This window comes from Phallusia mammillata, chromosome 2 (genome assembly GCF_965637545.1).
Source record: "Phallusia mammillata chromosome 2, kaPhaMamm4.hap1.1, whole genome shotgun sequence".
In the NCBI taxonomy this organism is placed as follows: domain Eukaryota; kingdom Metazoa; phylum Chordata; class Ascidiacea; order Phlebobranchia; family Ascidiidae; genus Phallusia; species Phallusia mammillata.
In genome coordinates, this window is record NC_137253.1 from 32,077,361 (window position 1) to 32,100,370 (window position 23,010).

At 35.1% G+C, this 23,010-nt stretch overlaps 6 protein-coding genes across 9 annotated transcripts; 2 read left to right on the forward strand and 4 right to left on the reverse strand.

The window, feature by feature from the left end:
* Positions 1-287: 287 nt before the first annotated feature.
* On the reverse strand, positions 288-1,706 carry LOC145215485 (uncharacterized). The gene is made up of 3 exons (XM_080084190.1): positions 1,546-1,706; positions 1,219-1,413; positions 288-1,094 (listed from the first exon to the last, which is right to left on the reverse strand). The coding sequence occupies exons 2-3, from the start codon at positions 1,366-1,368 to the stop codon at positions 756-758; spliced, it is 489 nt and encodes a 162-aa protein (XP_079940316.1). The 5' UTR covers positions 1,369-1,413; positions 1,546-1,706; the 3' UTR covers positions 288-755.
* A 528-nt stretch (positions 1,707-2,234) lies between these two features.
* On the reverse strand, positions 2,235-5,900 carry LOC145215483 (cyclin-dependent kinase 9-like). Its single transcript, XM_080084188.1, has 7 exons — positions 5,729-5,900; positions 5,206-5,287; positions 4,921-5,027; positions 4,586-4,688; positions 4,087-4,217; positions 3,552-3,726; positions 2,235-3,015 (listed from the first exon to the last, which is right to left on the reverse strand). Exons 1-7 carry the CDS (start codon positions 5,821-5,823, stop codon positions 2,569-2,571), a joined length of 1,140 nt encoding a protein of 379 aa, XP_079940314.1. The 5' UTR covers positions 5,824-5,900; the 3' UTR covers positions 2,235-2,568.
* LOC145215479 (F-box/LRR-repeat protein 18-like) lies at positions 5,889-15,001 on the reverse strand. Of its 4 annotated transcripts, none has more exons than XM_080084181.1 (12): positions 12,298-15,000; positions 11,996-12,213; positions 11,645-11,712; positions 11,493-11,580; positions 10,402-10,532; positions 10,005-10,146; positions 9,536-9,654; positions 9,246-9,335; positions 7,988-8,356; positions 7,379-7,494; positions 6,369-6,576; positions 5,889-6,066 (listed from the first exon to the last, which is right to left on the reverse strand). In XM_080084181.1, the coding sequence occupies exons 1-12, from the start codon at positions 12,420-12,422 to the stop codon at positions 5,992-5,994; spliced, it is 1,749 nt and encodes a 582-aa protein (XP_079940307.1). In that variant the 5' UTR covers positions 12,423-15,000; the 3' UTR covers positions 5,889-5,991. The 4 variants fall into 4 exon arrangements, with proteins under 4 accessions (XP_079940307.1, XP_079940306.1, XP_079940308.1 ...); XM_080084180.1 differs by having other exon boundaries at positions 11,645-11,730; positions 12,298-14,999; XM_080084183.1 differs by lacking the exon at positions 5,889-6,066 and having other exon boundaries at positions 6,527-6,589; positions 11,645-11,730; positions 12,298-15,001.
* A 187-nt stretch (positions 15,002-15,188) lies between these two features.
* Positions 15,189-17,341, forward strand: LOC145215484 (zinc finger HIT domain-containing protein 1-like). Its single transcript, XM_080084189.1, has 4 exons — positions 15,189-15,450; positions 15,864-15,962; positions 16,446-16,591; positions 16,807-17,341. The coding sequence occupies exons 1-4, from the start codon at positions 15,304-15,306 to the stop codon at positions 16,940-16,942; spliced, it is 528 nt and encodes a 175-aa protein (XP_079940315.1). The 5' UTR covers positions 15,189-15,303; the 3' UTR covers positions 16,943-17,341.
* A 12-nt stretch (positions 17,342-17,353) lies between these two features.
* On the forward strand, positions 17,354-18,754 carry LOC145215481 (uncharacterized). Its single transcript, XM_080084184.1, has one exon. The coding sequence runs from the start codon at positions 17,368-17,370 to the stop codon at positions 18,688-18,690; it is 1,323 nt and encodes a 440-aa protein (XP_079940310.1). The 5' UTR covers positions 17,354-17,367; the 3' UTR covers positions 18,691-18,754.
* A 435-nt stretch (positions 18,755-19,189) lies between these two features.
* Positions 19,190-22,321, reverse strand: LOC145215478 (gamma-tubulin complex component 5-like). Its single transcript, XM_080084179.1, has one exon. The coding sequence runs from the start codon at positions 22,055-22,057 to the stop codon at positions 19,241-19,243; it is 2,817 nt and encodes a 938-aa protein (XP_079940305.1). The 5' UTR covers positions 22,058-22,321; the 3' UTR covers positions 19,190-19,240.
* Positions 22,322-23,010: the final 689 nt, after the last annotated feature.

A 23,010-nucleotide genomic window follows, 5' to 3' on the forward strand; every position in this document is an offset into this window, starting at 1 on the left:
ACATTTTTTTAAAAACGTTAGCTTTGTTTTGTCTTTATGTTGATAGGAACCCTGCGTATATAGTAGAACAAAACATAGGACATACTTTGCCAGTGTGGTTGACTTTATTAACTTTTTTCACTACAAATAATAAGAGTTGGTGTGTTTAATTTAGATTTACCAAGATTTTTGGTTCTCATGAACACTTGGTGTAGATAGTTTGAACTATAATGTCTATGCCTCTGTTTGCTTAAAACTTTTTGAAAGCAGCATTGCTGTACTTTGAAACATTCTGGGTAAACCAAACATAACTTCAAAACTTTTATTAAAAAAGATTGAACAGAGCTGCTATGAGGAAGACAATGCAAAACCATCAACACTTAAACACATATTGGATGTTTCCACAATAAAATCTTTTCTGGAGTTGGTTTGTCGCACAGTAAATCCTATTTTGAAAGGCAAAAATAACGGAATATCAAAGCAGCAAAAGCGATGCTATAATGTCAAGTACAACAACAAAAGGATAAAATATGTACAAAAGAGTGCAGTTGGCAATTGAGCTGAAAACAGTACAAGCTGTAAATACACCTTGTGTGTCCCCAGCTATTGAACAAGCAGTAAAAATGCAACAGAAGAAAGTTGCTATTTCTTTCCTTTTTTCAAGTTGTGGTCACATTTTTTCACAAAAATGGCACTGTCTGTTGCACGAAGTTGCAAAAAGGGTAGAAAACAGTGTCACTTATGAGAGATTATCTTCAATAAAACCATTCCTTTTTTTACATGCGATTAACACGACTTGATGTGGCACTAAGGTAGTGTCTTGGTCCATCAATGTTTTTTCTAGAAGGGCGTCGTTTAACATCAGGCGACGGTCCCATTGGGTCAACATTTTCTTTATTGTCATCGCTGTTATAGCACGGTGAGCCATCATGTTTGAAGTCCAGTCTCTTGAAGTTTGGTTTACGACTTGACGCTGTTCCCTTGTCAATGTGGATCGCATGCAAACCAGTTGCAAGACTGTCAGTTCTTTTGTTGTTTTCTTTTTTGTGGCTCTTTTCAGTTGTGGATTTGTTCTTTGTGAATCGTTTCTTTGTGAGCTGACAATCCGGAGAAACCTAAAATAAAAAAAAAGTAAATTATTTCGTTTTATTCCTTACTTTGAATCTAAAAAAAAACACAAAGTAGGTATCTTATACAAGCAGTGATATATTAAGAGAAATGTTTTATCTTGAAGATTACCCATTTCACATTTTCATTGCATGACACAACTTTAGCAGTGCAGGGATGGAGACTTCTTAGCTTAGGTGACCCATACTCATGAACTTGTCCATTGTTTGAACTTTCCACCACCGTAAGTGGCGCTTTGTGTGTGGATTTTAATCTTGGCATGCTAGATTGCCCTTATTCTTCTCTGTTTTCTTTTTCTCAGTAGAACTGCCAGAATAGAGAGATTTGGTTAAAAAACACACAATTGTTACCCAGATGTTACATTTCCAAAAGAAACATATAGAAGTTTTCCATAACATACATTAACAAACGTTTTTATAAGACCTATAGAATCCTTACTTGTGTTTTACAGCTAAAAACCTTATAAGAACGATGTTTTTTTTCTTGTTACTGCGACAGAAAAACGGTAAAACAAAATATTGAATTTTTTTGTTTCAAGTTTCGCGGCCTAACGGCGTGTTTACTCAAGCGGAACTTCGATGACGCACGAAAGCGTGACGCGTTGACGATATATGACGCAATTTGGGAAAATAAAAATAGGAGAAAAGCTCTCACGACGGTGAAAAATAAAAACAAGACTTCAAAGATAAGAAGAAGGCAAAAGAACCAGATGTATAGGGCCTTAGAACTGCCTGATCCCTGTATCTAAAACGTTTGTTTGCACATTCTGAGCACTATTCATTTTGTTCATCGTCATTTCACGCCACAAAGATTTGACGAAAATCACTTCAACGCCTATTCCATTTTCCTTAACCATGTAGGCCTAGTTAAACAATATAACAAGTTGTTTCGAAAAAAATGTGTTGATTGTGTACAAATTAGGCCTAACAATTATTAGCGTCCAAGAAACGCTGCTGGATATGTTATATTTTTTTATTATCAAAGTCGTGTTAATACCTGACTGGCATTTATTAGGTTTACGCCCAAAAAGTTTTTTCTGTTAGGCAACCACTTGATTATTCCACAAATCTGATGTCAGATGTGTTTGTTGATAGCTGTCGTCTGGTGGAAAATACTATAAACGTATATTCGGCGATTTTCGTTTTATTTATGCGATGTAACACAAAACAAAAACTTTATACACCCACATGTGAATACAAAAGAGTGTTTTTTTACTTTTGTGGCATTTTTAACCGCGCAAAACTAGCTCACAACTAGTTTTGAGTCCATACAGGATGTTGCAAAACTCGTGTGCAGTTGGCAAAAAAAAAACAAGTCCATTCAAGGTCAACAAAAACTTACTCAAATTTAAGCAGGTGAACGCCGTTTGCAAGTACATTTTTCGGCGCTCCACACTATAGCTACTTCGATCATTCATCGGCAGTTACACAAAAACAGCTTAAACATAAACATAAAAAGCGCTCAAAATATTCGGTCATAGGCTGGGTCGGTAGGTTGCTGTCTTGCGGGACCGGCTGGTTGGTGTCTGGGGTGGTGATGATGTCCACTAGAATGAGCATTACTCGGCTTACGGGGCGGGGCGAGGTATTCAAACATGGAGGTTTTATGCTGAGAAAGCATATTAAGTAAATCACAAGGCAGTGGCTCGGTCCAGAAGAAATCGTGGTTGAGGGCCTCGTCCGAATCAATTCTGTGTTTTGGATCAAGACTGAGGAGTTTGTCTATTAAATCAAGCGCATATTGGTCTTTCACGTAAGCCTTTAGTCGCTCCTTGACCTTGCGCTTTTGACCTTGGGGTAGTTCAAGTTTACAGTAGAGTTCATATTTTTCCACATCAGGCCACACTTGAGGGGTTATGGAGCCGCAAAGCTGACTGATAAGTGTCAGTTGTTGTTGCTCTGTGTGACCCTAAAACAAACCGAAATAATAATAATGATTTCAAGACAAAAAACAATACAAGGGGACCATAAAAAGATACAAACGAAAAACAGTTATCAGAATTGGATCAAGTTTCTGAATAGGATAAGAGTTTTTTAAAATATCTTTAAACTTGAAACCAGGCCTTAAAAGGGAGTAAGCTAAACATTAGCTCCCAAACAAGGAATTTATTCAAAAATGCTCTCGGAAGCGATATGATTTAATTGTTTTTACAAGTTGATGACAAAACAGTGCAAAACAACAAAAAAACGGGGTAAATATTCGCTATGACATAAACGTTTCAGAATTTCATGAAGCTTTCCACATGGGATAGGAGGTGTAAATAAATAAAGTCACTAAACCCAAGATAGGACATTAATAGCGATTAAGCTTAAATGTTAGTCCCTCAAAAATACACTCCAAAATGCCCTTTATAGCATTGTGGTTTAATAGCTTCAGAAGTTGATAATGAAACAATACACATCTTGTGACAAAACAACTGTAGCTCTTTTCATCAGCACACTTACTTGCATGACAGGAGTTCTAGTCCACATCTCAGTCATAATACAACCAGCTCCCCACAAGTCAATAGGAGGGCCATAGTCCCTATCACCTAGCAGCAGCTCAGGGGGTCGGTACCAGAGAGTCACTACACGATTTGTGTATCGGTTGGCATGTCCGGTCTTTGCATAACTGAATGCCCTGCAAAATCATATCAAAATGTGGAGTTTTTTTAGGCAAGTGAAAATGCCTTCCTTCTGCCTATTTATATATTATAGTAAGTTTGTAACATTTATATTCATTGGAGGTTGCAGAAAAATTGCCAAAATACTTCATAAGTTTCTTGACAACAAAATGGGTAAAGGGCACTTATTAATTATTTTTACACCTAACATTGTTTGTTTGAGGTGACAGAAAAAATGCCCAAATACCACAGGGTTTTCTGTCACACCTGGTAGGCCATAAGGCATGTGTTTATGACATCTTTACACCCAACAGTAGCATTAGATGAATATTATAATGCCAAGTACAGTACTCTAGGGAGTTGCAAACTCACAATACCTTGCTAGTCCAAAGTCTGCTAGTTTTAAAACTCCATTTTTGGTGATCAGAATATTTGCTGCTTTCATGTCTCGATGTAGAATTTTGTTTCGATGAATATAAAATAAACCTTCCAGTAATTGAAGCATCACCTACAATTTAAAAGTGTCAGTTTGTTATTTAATGGACAATTTGAATTGTTACTAACAATGTCATGACAAAACAATGTTGTTCATATAGGTAAATGTGAATGCTTTTCACAGGATCTTTCCTTCTAATAGTAGACATGTCAATGTCATTGATCACCGAGTCAAACTGTTTCAGTAAGTAATAATAAATTAGGAAAAGCTTCTGACTCAAAATCATTTAACATGAAATATATATTTCACCGATAAAGGCATCCTCTGAAAATAATATAATACATATTTAGCCTGTTAACGGCGGACTTATCATAAGCATCAAACAGTCAGCCTTTGTTTATGATTATAATAAACAAATAATGTTCAAAAAGCAGTTTTACCTTCTTAATTTCCCCGAGAGTAAATTTGACCACTGCATTGCTCAACAAACCAGCAAGATCATGAGCACAAAACTCAAACACAAGATAAATGGAACCCTTGCACCTGAAGATAAGTTACACTCAGATTGTTGCATGTGAACAAATGTATAATCAAATACAGTAAACCTAGGTTAACCTAGATAAGGAGCAAATTGTCCAGATTAGGCAAAGATCCAGAACAACCAAAGTTTATTGAGGAAGGAGAGAATTTTATTGACTTTTATGATTGGGAAACATTTTATTGGAAACATTTTGTGACTTTAGAACACATGTTGAGTTTATGATCTCTATAGTACCTGTTATATTGTGTGGGTTTGGTTCGGCAAATTTCAATCAGATCTACTACATTATCGTGCCTGAGAAGTTGTAGAATTTTAATCTCTCGAAGAGCTGTAATAGGAAACTGGAAAAATAGTCAAACATTAATCAAACCCAAAACACACAAATCAAGACTAAATCAAATAAATAAAAAACAAAATAGCTTTCTGGCACCAAACCCAAAACTAACAATCAAACAAATAAGTTAGACACTTCATATATCTACTTGAAACCAAGTAAATTTCAAAGATTGTTTTTTTTACCCCTTCTTTTTCATTTTCCATGATGACTTTCTTCAGTGCAACCAATCGACCAGATTTTCGATCACGAGCTTTGAAAACTTCTCTAAAACAAAAAATCAAATTTAAATCATTGTGACTTTTCTTTATAACAAAACAGTCAGAAAATACAATTAAGGTCCAACAATTAGTAATAGAATAAGTTCTAGGTCATGTTGAAATGGCAAATTATCACACAGAAAAAAGTTTGATTTTAAAATCAAATTAGTTGCCACAAAAGTGTTTGTAAAAGGCACAAGATTTGTTATATAAGCACTGTGCAAGTTATATGTGTCAAAATAAAATGGTTTTTGATGTGGTAAAGTGACATAAAAACAAATTAGCATATTATCATCTTAATTAATTAAAGGATATGGTCTTTATATCATTAGGTTTAAACTTTTTAACCTAATTAACAGTAACTCCATTCATTGCACTAAATGCACAGAACACTAAGTGATTACAAAACATTTGAACATGCAGACAATAGTTTATAGCAAAAACACACCCAAAAGTTCCCTGGCCAATCTTTGTGATGCGTTCATATTTTCCCACATCGTGACAAAATGGAAAATCCATCGTTGATTCGGTGGGTTTCGCCATGTTCAGTTATAATCTCACTCAGCATTTATAAATACATTTACATCAGAAAGCTTTACAATCCCTAATTTTCTAAAGCAATGTCAACAAGTTAAATAAATGTTATTCACAAAAATGTATGACAATAAAATTCATATTTAGTAGAAAGTTTTTTCATTTTGGTTTGCAAATTCAATGCATTTTGGAGTTGTAGATAATTCTAAGTGCAGGTCGTCTTTTCATTTCCTTTTTCAATGCTTTTATCATCTAAAAAACAAACAAAAAAGTAAATTAAACAACCTAATATTTAAAAAAAACACTGGTAAGTTGTCACATTTTAATCAAAGTGGTATTTTTATCTTAATATCATGATGTTTTTATGTGCCAATTCGGTTTTTAAGATAGTGATTTTAACCTAAAACAAATTAATCTATTGGAAATGCTTGTAGTTTCTTAAACAAAAAAGAAAAACATTTGGTACAAAAATTATTGTTCATTAGAAAAACGAAAAATAAACGAACCACCACAACAAAGCTTGTAAGTTGAAACACAAGTTGAATAAATATTACCTTGTCAAACGAAGTTCTTGAAAATGAACCAAGTAATGTTTTGAAGAGCACAAGTTCTTGATTATCACAAATAAGTTTGACTAGAAGAGGAAAAACATCCTGACCAAATGATCCATGTATGGAATGCAAACTAAATGTCTGGAGTTGCCGGCACTCCATTAAAGCTGACACAAAACTGGTTGTGACGTCAAAAGCTTGATGCTCCAACCTGAAAAAATTAACTATAAAAAGTCAACACCAAGAAAAACACTAAAGAAAGTTGGGAAAGTTGACCATTTATGATTCCAAAAAATCAAGTTCATTTTTTCAACTCTATGTTGATCAACAACGTTTTGCTTGACATATCTGAAACAGAAGCACGTTTATCAAGTTTTAATCACGTCTTAGGTGTGAAACCTTCGCCAAAACTGAAAATGTGCATGATAACTTAATAAAACGGCATAGCATTGCTGTGCAAAAACAGCTGATTTCTAATCACCGAAATGACTGTCTCGTAAAACGTCTGTCCGACGTCAGGCTGAGCATGTTAGTACTTCTATTTTAGGCCTTAAACCGATTATTTCGGGAATTAAAGGGTGAAAAATGACTGAATCCAATAAAAAGTTTAAAAAAACCCTTAGAATACCTTACATTGCACCAATCGAGAAAGCATGAAACTCCTAGATCAGGGGTTCTTAAACTTTTTTGGCCGTGCCCCACTTGACACTATTTATTTATTCTCACGCCCCCCTAAAAATCGCTAGCACTGATGATGCTTGTCTTGTTTTTTGAAAACAACATACATCGTAGGTCCCCTTTAAGCTACTGTCAAGTTAGTTCCAATCGTTAGAAAAAGCCACTTCAACACTGATAAGTTGCGAAAAAAAGTTTTTTTGCGTGCGCACAGAGCAACGTTGCCAGTATTCTTGTAAACTACGCATAGGTTGCCCAGAAATTGTTGATACCCTTCAGGGAAGGGGACCATAAATAATGTAAAACTATGCCCAATGATGTAAACCCCAATGAAGTACCTTAAATCTTGTAAGTGAGGAAGCAAAGTTAACATTTTGTTGAGACTTTGTATATAGGTTGCCAAACCACTAGCTCCAAGGTCAATCAGGTTCAAACAACGCAGATTTTGACAACCCTGAAACAACAAACATATACTAGTTATGTCGTACACAGTAATTTTGTTTTAAAAGCAATTGGTAAAAATTTTGACAACAAATCCTAAAATGACAAAATGCAGGACCACATAAGAAATGTTTGGACTGGATTGTCCCAAATTTTTGACAAACTTTTGTTTGTATTAAAAAAATACGGTGGAACAAAATGTCAAAAAGCGTTTAGCAATATTTGTTGTGTGATGCTTTACAATTGTACTGGTTCAAACACTGCTGAGAATCAAGAACATATTTGTCTGCATACAAATATGAATCAGTCATTTCCGAATAATGCACTAACATTTGTGATTGAAATCAACAACTGAGTCATAAAAGTGCTTCCTTATAATAAGACACTTTTTTAATACAGTGGATTTAAGATAATTGCCAATTTGCAAAAAAATTCTTGTGAATGATAGTTTTTAATCTATACATATTATTTACTAATGAATTATAATACAAAGACAATTTCCTTACTTTTGCAATTGCAACCAGAAATCTGAAATTATGGAGGTACGAAAAGTTTTCCAGGGTTAAACTTTGTAATGAGGTCACATTGGCTATTGCTGACAACTCGTCACTAGTAACTTCTGGAGCTGGTTTTCTAAAGTGTCTCGAATTCAACTTGATTTCAGTTAGAGAAGAACTACAAAAAAGTCTTGAAATTTTGTTGTCAGTTGGGCTCAGTGTTGTTGCAAATAGAGAAAGAGAAATAGATTCCATTTGCGTATTGTATTTGCTGTCGCTACAAAGTTCAGGAATTTTGCTGCTTGGAATTTCCTTTCCAAATAGATGAAGGTGTTTCAGAGAAGGAAAACGTTCTAAATAATTCATCCATTCAACCTCCTGAAAAAATGAGTGATTAATTCTGGGTAAAAAAGCTACAATGAAGCTCTTACTAGAGATGAATCACAAGGTATTTTTAACTGAGAAACAGCTACTATAGGATTCTGTATTAAATAAATCACCACTTAACATTACTCAGGAAGAAAAATACATGATTCAATGTGCTTTGCTTGCTGTTAACTTAAGAATCGCAATGTGTAAGAAATATTATAAAAAATTTAAAACCTAACAAAAGTTCCTTAAAACATGCAGTGGCATGAGAATGTCAATTTTTGTTTTTAAAAGACTGTGCAATTAATGTAAAAGCATAAAGCCAGTAAACGATAAACTGCAGACATTGCCCACTGTTCGAACAGCAAGGTCTCATCAGTGCAGCTGGTGACGGGACATAGGCCGTATTGGCTAGTGTACCCATCTTACGACACTCCAGTTTGTTGGAAGTAACAATAAATGTTAAGCAACATGCAGACAGTGCACACTGTTCAACCTATAAGCTCTCATCACTGCAGCCGGTGACGAGAAAGTGTGGCATCGAACAGAGTAAATAAGGCAGTGCTTTTTAGCCTGCTACTACCAACAAACTGAAATGCCATTGGATGGTTACCAGTGGTAGGATTCAGCTGGTTCGCACTGGTTCTGTGGAACCATCTCACGAAATTTTATGAGATCAGCAACCGGTTAGCATGACAAAAAATGTAAATCCCACCACTGATGGCTACACTATCAAATACACCTGATGTCTTGTCACCAGCTGCACCGATGAGACCTTATAGGTGGAAAGAGTGTGCACTGGTTGTGCAATTGATGCTCACCAATTTTCTTGCACATTGCATTCAGCTTTGGAAGAGTTTCATGATTTATTACCAACAAAAAAACAGCATTTTATTACCTCAGGATCAGCGACATGACATGAAAGCTTTAGTGTATGGAGATTTGGTGCCTCAATTTGCTCCAGTATACGTTCAGGGCAAGTAAAGTGCTGACAAAAAATGTAATGTTTTGTATCGAAAATAAACACACACCCAAAAATCATATTACGCCAGGCCTATTAAAGACATATACTGAATCAGTCGGTCACCAAGCATTCCCATATGGCAAGGCACAGGCTAGAAAAATCTAGCCTGCAGTGGGATTCGAACCCACAACAGGAGTCTTTCCAAAACACAACTAACAACTCACCTTTACTTGTAGAAACATCAAATTAGGAAATTTCAAACGTTCACAATTTTCTTTGGCTTTCGATATTTCAGGAAGAAATTCAACAGATAACTCGGTTAGTTCTCCTTGTTTGTCCATAGCTAAAAAACATTAAGAAATAGGATTATTTTTTTAGGAACTATTTAATTATAATGATAGAATATTAACTGAAGTAAAATAATATATTACCAAAAACATGTCCGAAAAATACTGTTACAAAATGATAAAATGTGCCAATAAAAATGTGTAATTACATGTAAAGTAAACACATGTAATTTTTACACAGTTGCATAAGTTGCAAAAGGTTTTAAACACAGAAACAAAAAGGAAATAACATATTAAGTGTTGACATACATTGTTTAGTAAAAATGTAATCATGTATAGTGTTTGTTTAAATCAGTTGCTCTTAAATCTAGATTGCTATGTTTTTCTGTTTTTACAAAGCTATTACCAAATCTATGAATAGTGCAGAAACGTAGAAAACGAAGCATGTTCATAAATTTTGATAGACTTTGGTGAATTCGATCAATTTTTGGAGTGCTGTCGTAAAAATCATGCAAATAAATTTGTCCATGAACAGAAACAGAAACTGCCTAAAAATAGAAAAACAACACGAACTTTTGGCTGATACTTGTGACTGCCGATCTTAAGCTAAGTTTAGTCTCTAAAGAAATCAGCCATCAATCTACTTAACCACATTATAATTGACCCCTCAATCAAAATCTAATCAAGATATTGTTTCATTTTTCTACTGATGTAAAAAATGATTAACAAAGCTAAACAAAGCTTAACTCAGATTGTTGACCATATTAATTGTCTAAGCCACTGAATCAAATAAACGACATCACCTGTTTCAAATACTTATGAAATTCTGGAAGCAAATATTTCAAGTTCCAAAAACCTGGTTCAGTTAAACTAGTAAAAATTTGAAATTTTTTCAAGCCATTCTCAGATGGACAAAGGCAATTCTCTAAAAAATCTGAAAATATTGAGTTTTTAAGAAACAAGTCAAGGCTGACACTAAAAAAATTCGCAGATGAGATTTACAGTGGACTTTTTGCAACCAACTTATGACATAATAAAGATGTACTAGTACACAAATCGTCCTGATCCAAGGATGCTCAACAGACAATTTCAGTCACATATATTGACAATAATTGGCTGACAAATTCAGCACACTCAAATCAGTCTGTGTATTTCTTATAACAAAACATTGGGGATATCAATTTTGTCCAAAAATATGGCATCATATTAAATAAGGACTGATATAAGAAATATACAGTACTGATGGGACGATACCAGGTTTTGAAGCGAGTACCGATACCGAGTACGAGTACCACATGTATATACCTTCGATACCGAGTACGAGTACCACATGTATATACCTTCGATACCGAGTACCGAGTATGATTACTGAGTACTTAAGTGTATTGTTGTACTTAGTTGTATATCACTCGCTAATTTATCTGCCATGGCCGGGGTACAGGTGTGCACACGCACATGCAGAAAAATTTAATCTCCACGCAATAGAGAAAAAGATATATGTAAACTGGCGGAATTTTTTTTCCAATTTTGTGCTGTCAGAAGCAAATATTGGCTGAAAGTTGCCTGTATTCTTATGGTGTAAATCGGCCTTCGGTACTCGCACGTTGGTATCGAAAACTGAAACATAATTTTTCGATACCGAGTAGTGAGTACAAGTATCGATACCACTGAAATCGTTCGATACCATCAATACCGAGTACCGAGTACCGAGTACTCATCCCATCCCTAATACACACACTGATTTGAGTGTGCTGAATTTATCAGATAAGTAATGTCAACTTATAACATAGTTACACAAAATGTGACAGTATAAAAAATGCCATGACTTGATTACAAATCTTGCATTATAAGCCTGTTTTTAACATGATATAAATTTTTTATATCATCACTAAACTGGTTATAAAGCTATCCAATAGCAAAGTAGGTCTTTTAGGTGCATCAAATTCCAGTTGTAATGATGTTATGTTCAGTTTGGGAATAACCTATCAAACAAACATGCATATTTATCCATGTGCACAGATTTACACACAAAAACAATTTTCTTACATGGGTATTACTTTCAAGCTCTGATTCAACTTGCTTAACTAACTGTTCAGTAACAGTTAATGACAGCTCTGACAAAAATGATAAACCTTCAAATAAAAAATACAAAAAAAACAACACTTTTCAACAGGATCAACTCAGTGGTGGGATTTAGTCGGTTCGCACCAGTTCTATAGAACCATTTTACTGAATTTTATGAGACCATCCAACCGGTTAGCATTACTAGTTACTGTTAATGAACCGGCTGAAAAATATGACTTTTGTGGTAGAACCGGCTGACAAAAAATTTGAATCCCACCACTGGATCAACCTAACAACAACAATTTAATGTTCAAGTTTGTTACTATTCCTTACCTGAGCATATCTTCAGTAAACACTTTCCAGTAATAGTTTTGCAGCCAACTAATTCAAGAGAAGTTAAATTAGAGCATCGATAAATTGGGCGAAAATGTTCCGAATTCAGCCAATAACAATTGGTGAGGTTCAGGTGTTTTAATCTCGATCGACATTGACTAAGAATTTCCATGACATTGGCACCATTGACCCAATATTCTTTCTCAAATGACAAATAACTAAAAAGCAATAAAGTTTTTAGAGTTTTAAAATACTTGCATTGTAACCAAACAACCAGCAACTTACAAAAATACATAACTTACTTTTTTAGTGTATAAAATGTTGCTTCACGAAAATGATCGTTAACATGTTGTGTTGATAGGACGTGGTCCTTTAAAGGAACATAGCGGAGAATTTCAACCAAAACCTCAATACTTAAATACTTCATGCAGATTTTAGATGAAAATTTGACAAAATCTATGTTTAAGGCATTTACTTTCTACAGTCTTTAGTAAAGTAGTATTTTTCTCTGAAACAAAACAACACAGTTCAAAAATGTACAGCATTTAAAACAAATCAATATAAAAATAACAGTTTTAACCATGCTACCGACATGTTTGCATAAAATGGTGAATATATATCATAAATCTATTAGTACTTACTGCCACAATATAAATATTTCTACATGCAAAAAATATTAAAAAATAAATGAAATGTAAATGCCACAGGGAATTTTAGTGTTATCTAAATCAGTGCTTGTCAACCTTTTTTTAAACGGTACACCCTTTTAACGTTTACTCAAAATTTGTACACCCCAGTGAAAAAATTATTCAACTCTGCGACACACTGAATCTGTGGTCCTAACAGGAATAATGATGAGCACAATACCAACAAGCCATAATCTATAATTCACTTTCTACTTCAAAAAGAACTACCATTAACAACGATTATTAAGTAAACTATTAAATTATGACATCACAAATAGAGGTTTGTAACTTAAAATCAACCCAAACTTGAGATGTATGTTGTGTCATGTATTGTACACTCCAGTCAGCCTGTGCTAAAACGTCAACCTGCCTATTGAGATACCTAGTCATAGGTATATTAAATTTTGTATCTGGTACACCCCATCAAAGTGGTACACCTTTTAAAAAATATGGTACACCCTGGGGTGTACAATACACCCGGTTGAAAAGCACTGATCTAAATATTGTAAGTTTGCAATAGAGTTATACAGGCAAAATTTTTGCAGTTCACCAATTGCAATAAATACTAATGTGTCAATTTTATGTTAATTTGTAGCGAAAAAATCTCACAACCAACTGCATTGTTTGTTCTACTACATAATCACATACATTGCATTGCAACACAAAAAAGGCATAACATTATTATATATATGTAAAATATACATTTGCATGAAAAATACTGTTACAAAACAAAACTAAGAAACAAAAATTATGTAAATGATATATGTGATCTCCATATAGAGGTATGGGTTTAATCCCACTTCTGATATCTTGTATTGTAACCAAGCAACAGCAAGCTTTCAGTGCTAGATACACCAAATGATAGTAAATGCTTATATGTAGGAATATGGCAATATTATCACAAGTTGGGGCAATGTTAATTGGGGACAATGCAATGCACAAACAGCAATATAAAAATATTTTAAACTGTCATGTGAGTTATAGCAATGAAAATCAATGTGTGGAAAAAACAGTTTTGTATGATTTTAATTTTGAGCAACATATGATGATAAATATTTTTGGGAAGGAAAACATTTTCTATTTCATGGTGTACAATGTAATCGGCATGTCACTTTTCATGATTGGTTAAAGCTTAAATATGCGGAGACAAAAACACTACAGTGCAATGACATTTTGGTTCAAAGTTTTGATTTTGCTTTTTAATGCATGTATGTCGTCAGTAAAAAAAAGAAATATTTTGTACTTTAGAAGCCTTTCACTTTTTCCCAATGTTTCATTCTTAATATACTTTGTTGTGTTAAATTATTAAAGGCACTTTGTGAAACTTGTGAAAACAAAAAATGTGAAACTTGAGCATATATTCAGTCATGATGCAAATTTTCATTTCCATTGTTCCCATCAGGTGATTGTGAGGCAGGCATTGTTTGCTGCCTTACAAGAAAGATACCAGTTGCTGCCTGAACAATAAAGCGATACAAGTAAAATCCAGAACAATACAACAGGTCTGAAACTGTGCCTACAAATCCCCGACAAAGTCCAAGAGTGCCATTGAAAGTTGAGCTGAACACAGCGAAAACTTGGCTGACTATTATAACCACAGGAGCTATGATTGTGTATAGAAGTGATGCTATTGAAGTTGTAAACTTTGAAGCAGCTGTTGTCCCATTCTGTATAGCATTTATGGGGTACATGATGAAATCTTGGACATGTTGCACTTTATCAATTCCGTATTGCACGTAGGCAAGCAGATTAATGAACCCTCGACACACATTAGTGATTCCTTTCCATAGTAAAGACAAAGAATGATTATGTGTCCTGCTTGATGACATAATAAACTGACAATTGTGCAAAGTTGTTACTAAATATTGTCACATGCTGTTGACAAAAATTATTTGATTGAGTTATGTTGGCTGTTGAATCAATCAAACTATATTTGGGTTTAAACTGAAACATTATTGTCAGGTAGGAATCAACACAAAAACAGAAACTTGGATTATGAACATATCTGTGTGTAGTATTTTTCACACTGTATTTGTACATTTTTGTTGTGATATGCTGTCTTCACTTCTCAGTACACTTTTTTTAATATTCCATCAGAATTAAGACTCTTTTTATAAACACAAGCATTGAAATAAAACTCTATACAGTGTACTACAAAAGTAAGATCCTATCACATCATTTACGACTTGTGTGGCATATTGTATTGCCTTTCAGTATTAAATGTGCACACGCTCTAAAAGTCATTTGGAAAATTGTAAATTTAATGACACAAAAAATTTTGTTCACAGAGAAACAAAGGCAACGCGTAAAATAATTGTTTAAAGTTCAAGTTAACCTTAAAACAAAAAGCAAAAACGTAAGTATATCGTCAATAATTCTTTAACTACAGAATAACCAATCTTTAACCACCTGCTTCTTCACTAAATCACTTCACTGAAACCCTGCACATAAAAACAAAATTTCTGTCTTCGCGGGGCTTTCCCAATCGTAAATAAAATGGATGAGCGTACTGCAACAGCAGATTTTTTTAACATGTGCGATTGAATGTTGTTTGTTTATTGTTTTGGTCGCTTTCAAATATACTAGTTGCTAATTGCTGCGTTTAGGACATAACTTTAGGTGATGCCTCCCGGTATTGATTCTACGACAACTGGAAGGAGGGAATCCTCTCGAATTCATGATGCAAATTCAAGAAGAGTTTTGGATGTAGCAACGCGACAGAGAAGATTAAACAAACAACTTGAAGCGCTGGAAAAAGATAATTTTCAAGTAAGTTGTTTTTTCATGCACATTTATGCATGACAATTGATTTATTTCGGAAACAACATTAGTATATATACTTCAATACCAGACTGTTGTAGTAACAACTTAAAATTATTGCTGCATGTTGTGTTTTTTCAACCATTAGTAAATGACCTATTAGGGGCACAGGAAAAAAATTTAATCTCAGCTGTTGTTATAGTCGTGTTCTTTTGTCAAATAAAATGATTTATTGTATTTTATAACATTATTATTGTAGCAGGTCTCACCAATAAATTGTTATACTTTAAAACAATGCCTTTTTAGCAATGTACAAGATGATAAACACAGATGTCATGTTCATTTTCTGCATCTGAATAAACCTTTAAATGACTTTATGTTTTGTTCCTAGCCCTTGTAAAATAATACATATTTGCCTAAAGGAGGATCCGTTGGAACATTTGGATGCACCAAAAAAGAAACGTCCAAAGTTTGGAATTCCTTCAGACCATGAAGATGATGACACAGAACAGCAAACACAGGTGGACGATTTTAATCAACATTGTTCACAAACAGAGTGCAGTCAGCTTTGAAGTGTCATTTCACAATATATATATTAGAGTTACCATTATTGTGTGAGTAAAATTCCTGATGGTTTCAATAAATATCTTAGGCAACACCAAACATGTGTTATATCGCATGTTGTTACATATTACCAACCCAAATAGTCCTATTTTTAACAAAATATCCTTTTTATCACAAAGATAAAAAGCCCAGTTTTGTTTTCAAATAAGTTACAAAAACACAAAGTTGTACAAGATCCGGTCTTTTTGTTAGCTTTCAATAGGCAAAATTCAAGCCATGTTTGAGAATTTTTGGACATCTGGCAATTCTACAATATTGTTACCCCAGAAAACATTAGGAATTCAGCGAAATGATTTGTTAAAGTTTGTTATGTTTTCAATTATAATTTGAAAACACATTTGCCTCTTTACTGAAAGTGTAATTATTAACACCCATTTCAGCCTTCAAAAAAGAAAAAGCGTCTGAGAGGAGATCACTTCAAGCAGCGGTTCCGTAAAACGTTTGCTGCAGTTCTTGAGGAGGAAAGGGTAGGACTTGGAAACAGCGAATTGCCAAACTATTTCACAGCTTCCGTGCCACCATCCAAGTATGTAAACTGTTAGTGGTTAACAAATTAACTGGTCATGATGTCCGGATTTAGCAAGCTTACATGAAAATAATAAATGTAATTTGTTAAAAATCAGATATTGACAAAAAAATATGCAACATTTATTGCTTGTAATGTTGGTGTATTGATTTTAAGCATTTCTTTTTAAGCAACGTTTGTGTGATTAAAAGGTTTAAAAGATTGTATTTTTTCAGGTTTCCTGCCCGACATTTTTGTTCTGTTTGTGGATTTTTGTCATCGTACACTTGTGTTTCTTGTGGAGCACGATACTGTTCAATCAAATGCCTGGGAACACATCAGGACACTCGATGCCTCAAGTGGACTGTCTGAAAAAAGTTTTTGAACTTTTCCAAAGGAAACTGTCGAAACATACTGCCAGAAGCAACATAGAACAGCTAGGCAAAACATTGAGCGTGTTTTGGATTTTGTTGCTGACTTGTTTTATGTGCCAAGAGAAAATGTTTTGTGGGATTTGTGGTCTTGGATATTTAAAAATTTTCTCTCTGCTTCATTAATAATTCTTGCAAATATTTTTTATGTTTTGTCCCTATTGTTGTAGTTTGCACTCTATAAACACAAAACAAGGCAGATAAAATAGTAAAACAGCAGAAACATTATCATGAGTATTTTATTTTTCAATCTGCTTTGTTGTACTTCACTTAAAATGTAGAAGCCTACATACTTCCAGTACATAAGAAATCATTTTTCTATTTATCGTTTCTTATTTAGGTTTGTAGTTGTGTTGGTAATCCACAATGGCACTTGACAATGAACATGAAAAAGTGAAATCGGAGTTGGAAAACATGCAGAAAATGTTTCAACAACTCACTGAAGAGAAGTCAGAAGAAAGTTACGACATCCGACGTGCTTACATGCTAAAATCGCAAGTAGTTCAACTAGAAAGGCAATGTATGCTGTTATCTGAGGCTTTATCTTCAAGGACAGCGACAGTGCAGCAGATCGAAAATGAACTCACTGACCTTACGGGAGAATTTCGTGAACTTCTAGCTCATCAAACATCTGGCCCAACTGTTCCTATTGCAAGAAAAATTTTAATTTCTCACATTCAACGAATGCAGAAGCTTAAAGGTAGCTTAGCCAAACAATCTGTAGCCAATAATGTTGATAATTTGTCTATACCCCAGTTAAGTGGATGGAAGTTTGCTAAAATGACCCCTGTGTCTTGTCTTGATGTTTGTGATGGAAGTTTGAAACACCTTAATTTACAATATGTTGCAAAACTTGAATCGAACCTGTCAAAACTCTACAAACAACTAGTTTCCTACCAGACTTTGCTTAAAGCCAATCTGCCTGTAGATGAAAAACAACCATCACCCGATTTTCCAGAAAAGTATTTTTACAGTCAAACTTTTAAACACATCAAGCAGAAAACAGAAACATGTATCAAAGAGCTGGACGGTTGTTGTAGCGATTTGTTATCTGTTTCATTGTTACATCCATCAGCACCATGGGCAGTCATACAAAAACCAGAGAAATATGGAAAATTTAATCCACAGTTAATTCTTCAAACATTACCATCCCCTATACATCGTAAAAATGAAGTGAAATCAGTGATTGTGTCACTATGCAAAGTTCACAGTTACTTCATGCACCTTAACAAACTAAAACTAAAGGTGATGCATGAACAGTTGGAGCACTGCAGGAAACAGCAGCAGATTCAAAACCATTACATGAATTGTTTGCTGACAGGAGTGACCGGTGCATATGCTGAATGTGAAACGGGATTAAAGAAAAGAATTTGTGATCCTTTGCAAGAAGTGGTAGAAAAGTGGTTTGAGATGAAAGAGTCCCAGTGCGATGAAACTTTGCGGCAGTTTCTTGCAGCATTTAAAAGAAACGAGAATGAATTCAGGGACTTTACAACGCTTGAGAGTTCATCACTTGGTGTAAAAGTGCTGGATGAATTCGGGGCAGAACTCAAGCAAACAATTCACGGCCAGCAAGTTAAATGTGCCCAGGAGTGTGAAAACTTGACAGAAGAAATTTCTAAGTTTAAAGACGAAAATGAAGTAGAAGTTGATAAAGAGATGAAGCAGTTAACCATGAATGGGTCATAGTTTTTTTTCAAATCAGTAGCAAAATAGTAGTTCTTTTGTAGTGCAAATAAATTTATTTTTATAACTGTTGTCATCAGGTTTTTTTAAGGTTTGGGTGACCGCTAAGTAGTTTTAAGAGACCGCAAGTGTTTCATTTAAATACCAAAAAATAGCCAAATCCCAATTTTGGGAAACCGCTGGAGAAATTTGGGGGACCGTTTCTATATAACACAAGGTGATTTTACTTCGTTCCATACAACAAATGCCTTACTACAAGCAAAATTCGCATTTGATTCTAGCAGCATATTTTCAGGTCGCAGAAAAATGGCACCGGGCGCACTAATGTGCTAAAAAAAGTATAATAATTGGACTCGTTTGCTAGTACTTTTAACATCCAAGTGTCTTTGCCGGCCGCACAACTTTAATCAATGGACTGCATGTGGCCCGCGGGCCGCAGGTCGCCCAACCCTGATCTACAACATCAACCATCAAAAACACCAAATTTTCCAAAATAGAAATATTGTACTTCTACGAAATGAAAATGATACACAATTGAAAGCACACTCACAGTTTAGGCTGGTAAAACAGCATAAGCTAATGAATCAAGTACAGGCATTGCTCCTCTGTTAGCAATTGTTTTCAAAATTCGACCTAGAAACTCACTGCATTCATTGAAATCTGATTCCCTTTTCAACAAAGTTTTGTCACTTATATTTTGCACACCACGCTGCCAAACCATTCCAAAGCTGATCGCCTGTGTCATAATTTTGATGAGGGTTCCATGAACCAGTTTGTCTGCCTGGCTTTTTCTTACAAGTAGCGACAGGGAACAAATCCTCTTCAGAAAAGTTTCGTGTGCACAAATTATCTCATTCAGATTCTGAGCAGAACTCAACTTTTTAGTGAAGGCTTCTTTTTCAGCTTGAATTACACTGACCATTATGAAACTGTGCCAGTGCTTAAGTAAGTGTAGAATCTTTGCTCTGAGAATCGAAAGCCTGTGACATTTTTTGTCAAATGGCATTTCACCTTCATCAGGGGCTTCTAGTGTCTCTTTGTATATTGTTTCAAACTTAAGTGATTCCACACTATGAATTGATCTCTTAATTTGCATTAGATAGCTGAACATATTGTGATACATCGCCACACATTCTTTGGTCAGAACCAAAGCAACAGGCCACTGCACTTCGTACTCAATCAAAACATCATCAGTTACGTTGATAAGCTGCTTGGCAGTTTTTATTTCTATGGTAGGTTTTTTTGAAAGCAACCCTTCGTTTATGGGCCGACTGTTAGGAACACTTTTCAGTGCCACAAACACATCGACACCTGATGGTTCTTTACGGGCAACTGCTTCTTGTAATGTGATGTTTAAACCGACAAGGTCCGTGTTGATTCCACCATATGTAGAAATGTCCTGAAACAGACTCAAACAGAAATCGTGTAAAACGTCCCCCCAACCCATCAAGTGAAAATTGTGAAACACCTCTAATGTCGTTGACAGACCGAAATGTGTCTTAAAGATTTCCAACAGATCTTTGCATGCAACATCACATTGTGTTTCCACAAGTGGATGAAGAGATTGCTGCACCATTACTGGCAATGGTGTTGAATTTCTACACAGTTTCGTTACTTTACAAACATTATCTGGTCCATGTGTTGATTTTTGCTGTTTACAAAGGATTTTAAAGTTAGCTTGAAGCAATATGTCGCCTTGTTTATCCTTTTTGTGATGCTTCTCAGGAGTGACTGAGTGTTCAGAGTTCAACTTGGAGCCAAGCAAAGATCGAAATTGCTGCTTAAACCTGACATACAGTTTTTCACTTCTCCAATTGTTGCCAAACTGTCTACCATCACTCGCTGGCCTAATCCTCAATGTTTTCACAATTTCCATAGACTTGCCACCAGTGATGATCTTCTCAACAAGAGGATGTAACCATGGCAACAACTGCTTGTCATTTTCCACTGACTGCGAAACAGCCTGATTCCAAAATCGCACATCCTGGCAATTGGGGACATTGGAAAGACGTTGCAGGATAAATTCCTTTTTGGGATCAATTAACTCTCCACATGTAACCCAGTTGTCAATAATTTCAACATAAGGTTGTATAGACTCAAGCCACAAGAAGAGAAGAACATCCACGCTGTTTATTTCCTGGCAGTCATTTAACATTTGCATATTCCACTCATCTAACAAGGATGCATACAGTGCCCCAAGTATTCGACATGCTTGCACAGAAGTTTTTTCCACATCCTTGTCACATCCAACAGATGAATCATATATTTTACTCACAAGGTGCAAAATGCGAAGATGATGGATAAGCGACTGACGGAGGTCGTTCATCAAAAATGTTTCTTCCATTTTGACAACCCTTTTTTCGATCTCAAGCAGATCAGTTTCAATCCACTTCAGGTAAGACAGTGTTGCAGCAGCAAATGCTTCATATGTGAGTGATTCGTGGGATTTGGAGGAAAACACAAAACTACGAAGTTTGGAAACTTGATTTCCACAATCACTGAAAAGCTTAAGAGATTGCTGGACACTTTTTTCTGTCTGGTGAGTCAGTAGCAAGTTCTCTGCAACACCATTCGTTCCGTTGACATCAGGGAAGACATGAAGGTCACTTCTGCCTGACAAGAGCCATAAGGTCTCCCTCATCAAATGCCACTCTGTTAAACACAAGCCATCATTTGTATTAAACTGTGGACTTTGCAATGTGCTTAAACTGTTATGAACTGCATGTTGCATAACTGCTGATGGTTCATGCTTCCAATAACTTTCAACAAGCTTAACATCATCTACTTGTTCCTCTAAAACAAAATTTAGTGATTTTCTTTGCTCTAATGGTTCATTGTGAAGTTTAGTCTGGGTTGGTTCATCACCAAAATCTGTATCTTCATCATCAGTTGAGAGAGGAGACTCATCCCATCCCCATAGTTTTGGATTGTCTTCACCATCCAGAAGATATGCTTGCCAGTTAAATGCATCCTTTTTTACCTTTTCAGTCTTTCGTCTAGTTTTGGAATATGACACATTAATTGGACTGTCAGAGAGGTTGAGTATTATGTTAAGCAAGCTGTAATGCACTTGGCTTTTAGAAAAACTCAACTCTGAAATGTCATTGGATAAAAACGTTTTTATTAAAGTCTCAAGGGTTTTTGCCTTTCCCGGTTGTGAATGAATAAAAAACTTTTCACTTAGTGCCTTAAACTGTCGATCAATTTTATGACTGTCAGCTTCTAAAAACCTGTGGTGCAGGAAGTTGGAAAGGGAGAATTCCATGCATGATTCGTGGTTTTCTGTCCCCTCATCAAAATCTGTCAATGTTGAAATTAGCAAAGCAGTCAGCTTTTTCAATTTTCTTTGAAACTTTTGGTTGTACGACATTTTGTGCTCAATTCATCAGTTACATCACCGTCAATATACTGTAATATCTGTGTAAACGACAGTTGAATATTGCCATAAATAGTAAAAACAGAAACAACATGATATAATTGTTTTTGTTTTTTTACACAGACTGGCGTCTGGCGCGTATTAAAGACATTTTTACTTTTTGGCGCTGACAATTACATGTGCAGTTGGCAAATAGTTTAAAAAATAGTTTAGCCACTATTTGGACCAGTATCATCACTTAACAAGCAAGATAAGGGCAACAAAACAAATAATAGCTACTTGTACACTCGGGAATAATTTGGATTTCAAACGCATTGCGCCTGCTGCGTCACGTTGGGATTGCTGAGTAAGCTATTTTATTTTCTGCGCCTGTTGTGTTAATTTTTTAGTGTAGTTTCATTTTTTTTTCTCCAGAGCCCTTTAATAGCAAATTGTGGTAGCAAGCAATGTCTTTGACATAGCCTGGAAGCAATTATGCTGTACGACCCTCGACCACACTACCCTACGATGGGATCATGGGCGCCGGCACGTAGGGGCAAGACGGGGCACTTAACGATGTCTGTTTTATTTACCTATCTGGTGTTGTTTTCATAGCCTCTGCCGTTTTTACGCTTTTTAAACGGACAAAATGGTTCATAGTTGCGTGGCTGTACGGGGATTTTTCATCTTTTATCATTGACGCAAATCTACTGCATATATTTTGTGACAAGTGTAGGCCTACCTACAAGGATGTGGAATAAATCGTATTCATTTTATCAAACAGACGTTTCGACAAAAACAATTGTCATCATCAGTGATTGTTTCCGCTTGTACATTATATTTTCACTGATGATGACAATTGTTTTGTCGAGACGTCTGTTAATAAAATGAATACGTTTTATTCCACATTGCTGGCGATTTGGTTTTTATTAAAGCTTCTATTTAAGTCCGTGTCTTGTGTACCTAAT

What these genes read in the sequence shown, in the direction of transcription:
- LOC145215484 (XM_080084189.1), top strand. Translation starts at nt 15,304, where the DNA reads ATGCCTCCCGGTATTGATTCTACGACAACTGGAAGGAGGGAATCCTCT. An exon ending in TGGAAAAAGATAATTTTCAA is followed by an intron (nt 15,451 to 15,863) that starts GTAAGTTGTTTT and finishes ATTTGCCTAAAG; the next exon opens with GAGGATCCGTTGGAACATTT. An exon ending in ACACAGAACAGCAAACACAG is followed by an intron (nt 15,963 to 16,445) that starts GTGGACGATTTT and finishes CACCCATTTCAG; the next exon opens with CCTTCAAAAAAGAAAAAGCG.
- LOC145215481 (XM_080084184.1), top strand. Translation starts at nt 17,368, where the DNA reads ATGGCACTTGACAATGAACATGAAAAAGTGAAATCGGAGTTGGAAAAC.
- LOC145215485 (XM_080084190.1), bottom strand. Translation starts at nt 1,368, where the DNA reads ATGCCAAGATTAAAATCCACACACAAAGCGCCACTTACGGTGGTGGAA. An exon ending in GCAATGAAAATGTGAAATGG is followed by an intron (nt 1,095 to 1,218) that starts GTAATCTTCAAG and finishes TTTTTATTTTAG; the next exon opens with GTTTCTCCGGATTGTCAGCT.
- LOC145215479 (XM_080084180.1), bottom strand. Translation starts at nt 12,422, where the DNA reads ATGAAGTATTTAAGTATTGAGGTTTTGGTTGAAATTCTCCGCTATGTT. An exon ending in AGCTTGAAAGTAATACCCAT is followed by an intron (nt 11,581 to 11,644) that starts GTAAGAAAATTG and finishes TTTGTTTGATAG; the next exon opens with GTTATTCCCAAACTGAACAT. An exon ending in TTCTGGTTGCAATTGCAAAA is followed by an intron (nt 7,495 to 7,987) that starts GTAAGGAAATTG and finishes TTGTTGTTTCAG; the next exon opens with GGTTGTCAAAATCTGCGTTG.
- LOC145215478 (XM_080084179.1), bottom strand. Translation starts at nt 22,057, where the DNA reads ATGTCGTACAACCAAAAGTTTCAAAGAAAATTGAAAAAGCTGACTGCT.
- LOC145215483 (XM_080084188.1), bottom strand. Translation starts at nt 5,823, where the DNA reads ATGGCGAAACCCACCGAATCAACGATGGATTTTCCATTTTGTCACGAT. An exon ending in TGGAAAATGAAAAAGAAGGG is followed by an intron (nt 5,028 to 5,205) that starts GTAAAAAAAACA and finishes CTATTTTTCCAG; the next exon opens with TTTCCTATTACAGCTCTTCG. An exon ending in GCAGACTTTGGACTAGCAAG is followed by an intron (nt 3,727 to 4,086) that starts GTATTGTGAGTT and finishes ATGATTTTGCAG; the next exon opens with GGCATTCAGTTATGCAAAGA.